This window comes from Sinocyclocheilus rhinocerous, unplaced genomic scaffold (assembly GCF_001515625.1).
Source record: "Sinocyclocheilus rhinocerous isolate Xijiao unplaced genomic scaffold, SAMN03320098_v1.1 scaffold4622, whole genome shotgun sequence".
NCBI lineage: Eukaryota > Metazoa > Chordata > Actinopteri > Cypriniformes > Cyprinidae > Sinocyclocheilus > Sinocyclocheilus rhinocerous.
Window position 1 is genome coordinate 181015 of NW_015658200.1, and position 9227 is coordinate 190241.

The 9227-nt window shown below is 38.9% G+C and overlaps 1 protein-coding gene across 1 annotated transcript; it reads right to left on the reverse strand.

Annotated features, from left to right (window-relative positions):
• Positions 1-1182: 1182 nt before the first annotated feature.
• On the reverse strand, positions 1183-8652 carry LOC107722106 (protein C-ets-2). The gene is made up of 10 exons (XM_016530335.1): positions 8510-8652; positions 8077-8130; positions 7623-7740; positions 6917-7036; positions 6645-6845; positions 6488-6559; positions 5769-5936; positions 4263-4502; positions 3077-3195; positions 1183-1811 (listed from the first exon to the last, which is right to left on the reverse strand). The coding sequence occupies exons 2-10, from the start codon at positions 8122-8124 to the stop codon at positions 1596-1598; spliced, it is 1302 nt and encodes a 433-aa protein (XP_016385821.1). The 5' UTR covers positions 8125-8130; positions 8510-8652; the 3' UTR covers positions 1183-1595.
• Between the last annotated feature and the right edge of the window lie 575 nt (positions 8653-9227).

Here is a 9227-nt window from a genome sequence, read left to right on the forward strand (position 1 = left end):
TACCGATCCTGATGAACATGTTTCCACCGGTCTAAAAATCACCGTGACGTTTGACTAATAAAGGCTTGGTAATAAAGATACTCGGACTCTCTCAAAAACACTTGAACGGGTCAATAAAACTCATCATAAATCTCTTTTCATATTCATCTGCACAATAGACCTGCTCTGAAGAGCAACTGTATATAGAAAACAATCAAATACAAACAAACTCACTTATATACAAACATAAGAACACGGTGATAAATAATCACATGGTTTCTGTATAAATTATGATAATAATAATAGTTCTGCGTCTCTAAAGTAACGCAGATGTAAAGTGTATTAGTCTGGTGTAAACATACAGCATGAATTTAGTCAAACAGTTGTTCTGATCCTGAAAGTGCTGAGAACGAGACGATCAATCATCGATGTGTGGAACGAAAGCAGATGCGTCTGCTAAACAGGTTAACCGCATCTTAACTTTGGTAAACGTAAACACTCAGACGTAAATCCTCCAGTCCCTTCGGCCGGAGCGAAAACAAGCAATGGTACGAAACACCTCTATAGCCCAGCTATACTCCAATAAATATACAGAAGATCAGCGGCTCACAAAATACAGGAATATCAGGAAAACGCTCAATCCTGGACCAAATCAATTTTAACTCTTTCCCCGCTAGCGTTTTTGAAAAAAGTTGCCAGCCACCACTTTTGCTGATTTTCACTAAAATCTCACGGCCCCCAGAATATTTTGTTGTATGAATATCTGAACATGCAATACAGCAAAATAAAGAACTCTGAAAATAAAAAAAATCTGTTTTATTCTAGCTTCAAGCATTGTTTTTTTTTTATCAACACTTGAATGTAGGTAGGTTTCATAAAAAAAAAGCAACATTTTAAGCAAAAAGCTGAGAAAATCGAATTTTTATCAAACACTACATCTGGATCATATTCAGTAATATTATCAAAGCAAAGCTGCAGTAGATGGCTTCCATCAGCGCTCCCAAAGCTTCACAGACCTTTAACACTTTCTGGATCCACATTTCACTCGCTAGCGTTAGGCAGGTTTCATTTATACGCGGTTAGTGTTGATGATCGCATTGTTTTTCATATGCATATGCTTACATATGAGAGCGCTGGTTTCTGCGTCTTCCTGGTCTGTGTTTTTGATCGAGTGATTCTAGACTCATTCAGGAGATGCGTAATAGCGCCCCCTAGCGTTTAACAGCGAGAACACGGAAAATTCTGTGTTTGGCAGGGAAAGAGTTAAAAGGGTTCAGAGTGATAGTTCCATCAGAAAGGCCACCAGATGTGATTCAAACCTGAAAATGCGGTTCTCAATAAATCAATCGATCCAGAGCTCCGCTGCGATAATCACAGATAGGGCAATCCCCGCCGTGTGCTCGGAAAATAAACGCTCTTCCGTCTCCCGGTGAATCTACATTATTCCAGGAATCGTCTGGTTCAGTGAACACAGTGTCAGAAGATCAGATCAGTGTTTTAAAGTGTGTTTAACGCTCGGCTGACCGGAGAAGCGTGCGTCGACCGAACCGGCCGTTCTCCTCAAACAGAGACCTCCGCTGAGGTCTGGACGTGACACGGGTGTCTCCGCGAGCGCTTCAGTCCTCGGTGTCCGGCTGCACTCCCAGCATGCCGTGCAGCTCCTCCACCGTGTATCCCAGCAGGTTGTGCAGGTCGCAGACGAAGCGGTACACGTAGCGCTTCCCTGACGTCTTGTGGATGATGTTCTTGTCGTAGTAGTAGCGCAGACCTCGACTCAGCTTCTCGTAGTTCATCTTAGGCTTGTTTTTCCTCTTTCCCCAGCGGCGCGCCACCTGACGGCACAAGAACAGCCTCGTGAGATAACCATATCATCAATATCATGATATCGTCTCGATGTCATCGCGGTCACATGACGATATGAAACGATACATGTCTTCCGGCCAAAAAGTGTAATTTTTAAAATATATTTAAATTCTAACATAAAAGGTGTTTAAAGTTGTGTTTTGGGGCATTATGCTTTGGCACAGTATCTGTCAAACAAACTCAAACTGAAAGCACAATATGATTAATCCCTTCATCAAGTCTGTTTTAAAGCAAAGCGCTCACTTCATTCAGACGATCAGCTCGTGATCCGGTGTTTTCCGCGTCTCAGATCGGCTCGTTCACACTGAATGAATGCAGTGAACTCCTTTATTACACGTGCTGAGAGTTTAGCGCGTGTTTGGGAACGCAACAGACACCAGTTAGGCTTTATTTTCACGGCTGATGATTACAGCGTTTCACTAGATTTGTAGTGAGACGTGTTTTTGTAATCCTGTTTCACTGAAGCTGGAGTTTCCTTCCAAATAAAAGCTTAAAGTGCAGTTTATGAATTTCTGACAGCTAGCGGTTTAAATGCAGTCCAGATTCAAAATATCTCTTTCAAGTGTAGAAATTAGGAAAGAAGTGCTGTATTGTAATTTCCCTACTGTAGTGTAAAGCACAAATAATATACCGATGAAATATTCATTTTCATTTATTTTACAGTGCAGTTGTTTTACAATATATATGGCTTCTACTGTCATTGCTGTTATTAGTATTAAGTTCTAATGTGTTTAGCTTCCTAAAACACCAGTGTGAGTGTAATTTAGACTGAGACAGTACATCACAAATAAAAAGAGGGTTCAGTCTAATTTAAAGTTCAGCTACAAGACTTTTTTCTGACTTAAGTAAGAACATGGGTTGCAGCTCTTAATTTTGAACTCTCCAAGTGCATTAGATAGAATGATTTAACTAAAAATTTTGTGAAAAACATTTGTGATTGCACAGATACCATTTAAACTGAGCTGGATGATGACAATTCAATGAACTGCCTTTAGTAAACACTCAATTTTCAGTTATTGTCACATTGCATTGACACACTATTTTCCTATTTAATACTGTAAAGCTGCTTTGACACGATCTGTATTGTAAAAAGCGTTGTATAAATAAAGGTGACTTGACTTGAATATTTGTCCTTTTGTTTTTTTTAAGTATGGCAGTATTATGGTATGGTGAGATTCTGATGTGGCTGATGTGGTTCATTAGGTGCAGGTGAAGAGATGCGAGGGCCCCTCACCTCGTCGGGGTCGGTGAGTTTGAACTCCCAGCCGTCTCCGCTCCAGCTGATGATGCTCTGGCAGCTGGTGTCGGTCAGAAGCTCCAGCAGGAACTGCCACAGCTGAATGGGGCCACTTCCTGTTCAGCACCAATCATAGAGAGCTTAAGCATCAAGCGTTCAGATTCATACTTTAGTTATATATTTGCATCAGGGTTTAATTGGCTAAAATGCAACACCAGGCATTTAGAGCTGCAAAACATCACTGTTTTTTGATATAGTAAGTGAAAGTTTTGAATGAACAACAATTTATAGATTTTTACACCAATACAGCCATAAAAAGTTCGGAAATTTCACTATTTTACCATTTACATTTTGTAATAATTATTCACGTCAATGTATATTTTAAATATATATTTATTATTAATAAATGTGCATATTTTAAGCAGGTTAGAATAATAAATATGGATATGTATTATTCCTACGCATGCTTTAAATAGGGGTTAGAATAATAAATATACATATTTATTATTAATAAAATTGAGTATGTATTATTTGTATCAATGCATGCTTTAAATACAGGCTAGAATAATAAATATGATTTTTTAAAATTATTATTAATAAATATGAATATTTATTCCTATCAATGTAAATTTTAAATAGAGGTTAAAATAATTCGAATTTTTATTATTATTAAATATGAATATTTATTAACATGCACACTTAAAATAGGGGTTAGAATACTAAATCCAAATTTGTATGATTAATAAATATGAATATTTATTATTATTAATGCATATTTTAAATAGAGATTAGAATAATATATTCATATTTCTTAATCACAAAAATTTATTACCAACGCATACTTTAAATAGGGTCAGAAGAATAGATCAGAATTTTTATTATTAACAAATTTGAATATTAATTCATATCATGCATTTGAAATAGGGGTTAGAATAATACATTTGCATATTTATAAATATTAATTTGTTTTTATATCAATGCATATTTTAAACCAATGCATAATTTCACTTATATTGGAATCCCTAATGCCCAGCGGAAAAATGGTCTCAAATTGATAAGCATCCAGAACTGTTGTTGTGATAAACTGTTGAGCGTCAGCTACTGTTTGTTTGTAAGTTGTACCCATATGTAGTGCACATGAGCTATTTGTTCACACAAACGCTGCTAAATGAAGGAGACGCACCGGTGAATCCGGCGAGCACGGCGGCGGGGATGACGGGTTTGCCCTGCTCCAGCGGTTCGCTCCTCTCCTGGACGTAGTCTTTGAAGGACAGGCCCTGTTTGCTGAGGCCCAGCGGAGCCACGCAGAGCTCCTCCTCAAAGCTGTCGTAGGACGGGACGCGCTGGGCATCAGCGAGCGACGAGTGGCTCCCCCAGGAGCGGAGGACACTCTCCGAGCCATCCACGCTCTCCACCGACGACACTGTGAGGAACACATCAACCACAAATCCTCAATCAGACACTCAACCCATTCAAACAGTGACCGTAAACAAAGCTTGCATTTATAAAGCTCTAAAAATATTACTGACTGCTGTTTTAGTGCTTTTTCTGCAAATATGGAATAAATTAAGGGGCTTGATTAAATATGTGCAGTGTCACATGACCAGAGCAGTTTACTTCCTGTTTGAGAAGATGAAGCTCCAAAACAGAAGGCTATGTTAACAAAGATATAACAAAGATTTTAGGTCCACATTATCTTTAAGGTGTGTAGTATTAATATATGAATTCACAATTATTCAGCTTTCTTGAGTGTGGACATAGAATGAGTAAACATGCTGATGGTCATAATTGTGACCGGTGGGATAATTTTTTTTGTATCTTAGTATACCTGTTCAGTGTTGTATAGGGTTTTTTTTTATATTTTTTTTTTTATGTATAATAATAACCATAGAAAGTGATGAAAGAGTTTAATAACTGAGCTGAGATATAGAAGAATTTTGCTGACTGCAGAAATAATTTAATTTCAGGACACACATTATCCCACCGGTCACCATTGTGACCAACCATAAAACACACTTTTCAATAAAAATGTCAAAAAATAATTGATTATTTTAAGGGGTGACTAATGACACATTTTTAAGTTTTTCATGTCTGAGAAAAATCTGGGATTAAATGGGTTAAGGTCAGGAATCGGATACTTTTTTTTTTTGGTTTTGGTAAAGCAGGAGGAAAAAACTAAACATTAATTGCTTTTTTTCTCTCTAACATTTAACAATGGTTGACTGAACAAATTGCTCCTTCTTTAAATAAATTCAATTATAATTAGTAGTAGTATATTTTTTTATTTAATGCCATGTCAGCATCTTCATTGCAAAAGATGATTCTCTTAGTCTTGTTTTCTAGTTTAAATATCTAAACATTCTTGAATCAAGATGAATTTACTGTACAAGTAAAATGATTTAAGATTAAAAAAAAAAAATTTAGAAAACGACTTTTATAAAAATGTTAGTTTTTGTTTAAAACAAGCAAAAATATCTGCCAAATGGGGCAAGAAAAATAATCTTAATTCAAAGCTAAACAAGATGATTTTTCTTGCCCCACTGGCAGATATTTCTGCAAACGATCCCCAACCCTAGATGAGGGCCTGAGGCGTGAGATCTTAAACAAGATGATTTTTCTTGCCCCACTGGCAGATATTTTTGCAAACGATCCCCAACCCTAGATGAGGGCCTGAGGCGTGAGATCTGACCTCGACTGGTGTAGCTGATGCTGACGGAGCTGAGCTGAGGTTTGGGGTACATGGAGAGCTCCTGACCAAACGACAGCAGACCAGACTCCTCCGACGTCTCGAAGAGCTCCCGCAGGAGACTGCTGCGAGACTCAGGAACCTTCAGAGAACACTCCTCCAGACCGAGACCTTCACACACACAAAATCAGAGTTTGTTCGGAACGCTACTACAGCTCAATAAAGAGTTAACGAACAGAAACACTAGGGTTGGGGATCGTTTGAATTTCATCAATTCCAGTTCCACTTATCGATTCCCAGTTTAGATTCCAATGTGGTAAAAAAAAAAAAAAAAAAAAAAAAAAATGAAGTCAAACATTTATTCGGTCTCTTTTTGCAAAACATTTAATTGCTGATGAATACCATGAACAAAAAAAAATCAGCCGGCTGCATAAAAACTGATTAAACTTGAAACCTAAAACTTGATTAAGAACTGTTTGTGTGCAAAATAGAGCTGCACAATTCTGGATACATTGAGACTTTTTCTTCATTTAAATGGAGGTTGTGGTTCTCTCACTATTCTGAAGAAAGAAATATTAGACGACTAAATCTTATAGAATTTGTAAACGAAGACGTGAGTGAATCGGATTCAATCCAGAAATCAGTGCGTGCAAACGAAGACGTGAATCGGATTCAATCCAGAAATCAGTGCGTGCAAACGCTCCAGTGAAGTGCAGACTTACTGTCGGAGCTGCTGCCGGTCCAGCTGCACTCAGACGAGCGACTCAAGACTTTGACGTCATCCTCATGACAGGCTGCGGGAGAAAAGCACATCAAATCAAACGTGAGCTCGAGCATTACAATCACTAATGAAAGTCTGAGACCGGAATCCTCCGTTACCTCTCGTCATCTGCTCCAGATGCTCCCACAGGATATCGCCCACGAAATCCGGAGCCAGATCCAGGAATCCGTCCTTTCCCAGGTCACACAGCTCCTGGCCGCTCATGTCAAACTTGAAGAAGCTGATGTTGGTCAGACTGAACTCTCCGGAGGCCCAGTACAGCCACTGCAGGACGTGCTGCTTGGTCCACTTACACGGGTCTGCGGGACAGAGAGAGCGTCACGAACACATCCGTCCTCAAAACAGACAGCAGAGATCACGAGAGACTCACTGTTGGAGATCCCGCAGACGCGCTGCACCTTGGAGAAGCCGTTAAAGCTGTCTTTCAGCGCCTGACTGACCACAGCTTTACTGCAGGGCGTCAGCAGAGGAACCGAGCACACGCCGGCATCTGCAGACCACAGAGATCCGTGTCAGCGTACACACGCTCAGAAGAGTGCATGACACATTAGCATCAGGGTTTAATGGGCAAACATGCAACACTGGGCATTTAGAGTTGAAAAAACACTGCTTTTTGGAAGAGTAAATCAGTTTTGAATCCACAACAATTCATAGATTTTTCCACTAATACAGCCATAAAAACGTCAATTTCACTATTTTACCATTTAAATTTGGTAATAAATATTCACATCAATGCATATTTTAAATAAGTATTTATTGAAATATTATATGAATATGATATTCATATTCATGTTTATTCATACCAATGCATATTTTAAATAAAGGTTATAATAAGCCTGAATTATTATTATAAATAAAATATCAATGCATATTTTAAAGCAATTCATAATTTCACTTATTTTAATGATGCAATAAAAACAAAATAGCTAAAAATATATTGCAATAGTTTTTGTACCCCAAAAATGTTTGACCCCTAATGCCCAGCGGAAAAATGGTCTCAAATTGAAAAGCATCCTAAATGTTCTCCCTCCAAAACTGTTGTTGTGATAAACTGTGGTTCTGCTGGCTTGCTTTACCCTGAGAGAAACAGTCCAGACCGGACGGGACCTCCTGAGCAGCCTGCTCCTCCTCGACCGGACAGAAGCCCGAGAACAGAGACATGGGGTCCTCGAACATCTCGAACGCCGCCTGACGCTGAGACAAATAAAACACAACACATTACACTCCATAATTACACTTATAAACTTCAGACAGTGAGTGATGAAACTGCTGATTGAGCACAGGCAGGAAACCCAGAGGACACGCCCCACGCATGACATCATCGCTCAAGCGCTTATCTGCTCCACCAATGGGAGCGCACCACCATATATGGCCTTCCTGTTCCGTGCCAGCGTGGGCGAACCTCAGCTGACCTCCAATGACTCTACAGCAGCGCGGAGCTCAACCAATCAGAGCGCAGCACAGACCCGCCCTGATCTAATCGACACACACACACACACACACACACAAACACACACACACACTTCTCACCTTTAATGCGTTTCTGAATCCAGGTAAAAGAGGCTCCATGTTACACATTGTGATCTAAAACAGCAAATAAATAAGAAATGATCAAACAAATACTTCACTATTGTTGTTATTATTCCAGATATCTGCAACTACAACCAAGCAACACTGAGTGTTAATTTGAAAAGACCGAATTCATTTAGATGTACCGATGTTTGTCTGATCAGAAGTGAATCTTTGACAAAAAGTTTCCCTCGAGTCAAACGTGAATGTGATTCATATACATTACATAACACACTACTGTACTGTACTGTACATGATCTAAATCAGATTATTCACAGCTGCAGCGACAGAACCAAAACACACAACATAGAATCAAATAAATAGAATCCATATCAAATAAAAAGAACGAAGCGACTCGAGTTTCTGACTGAGATTGAAAACACTGATTACTAACCTGTTGAACTCTCGCAGAAACGCTTGGACTAAACCCGCGGTCAACCGGTCGTTTTATTCCTCTGATCGATGCGCTCACTGTCCTGATATATCGATATATTGATCGATCCTGTAGATGCGTCAGTAACGCGTTTGTGTGGCGTCTCGTCTGAGCGCGGGAGTTTATAAGCGAGTCCAGCGGGAGCGCGCACGGCGGTGGGCGGGGCCAATGAAAGCCAGCAGCCAATCAAATCACACACTGAAGTTTCGCCACACCTGAGATTCACTGCCATGAAACTGTGCATTATTTCCACATATACTTACTATTATAATAACAATTAATTATGAATAATTACATGTAACCCCAAGCCAAACCCTAATCCTAACCTTAACCATAAGTACATGTAGTTAATTAATATTACTCAGTACTTAAATGTATACCAAAATGTAACCAAAATTAGATAACAAATTACAATGATTATTATTATTATCATCGCATTAAACGAATCATGAACGAAATATAGTACTATAATAATAATAATAATAATAATATGGTACAGTGAAATAAGAAAATTGAGTTTGTAAATAATAGGCTTACAGTTTCATTAAAGGCAGGGTATGTGATTTTTCAAAAACACTTTAGAAAACTGATTCGGGCCGAATAGCAAAACAAACTTGTAGCCAATCAGCAATAAGGGGCGTGTCTACTCGTGATGTGGAGGAGAGAGCGTTCAGTGCAT

What these genes read in the sequence shown, in the direction of transcription:
- LOC107722106 (XM_016530335.1), bottom strand. Translation starts at nt 8,124, where the DNA reads ATGTGTAACATGGAGCCTCTTTTACCTGGATTCAGAAACGCATTAAAG. An exon ending in TCTGGACTGTTTCTCTCAGG is followed by an intron (nt 7,037 to 7,622) that starts GTAAAGCAAGCC and finishes TGTGGTCTGCAG; the next exon opens with ATGCCGGCGTGTGCTCGGTT. An exon ending in GACCGGCAGCAGCTCCGACA is followed by an intron (nt 5,937 to 6,487) that starts GTAAGTCTGCAC and finishes GTGTGTGTGAAG; the next exon opens with GTCTCGGTCTGGAGGAGTGT.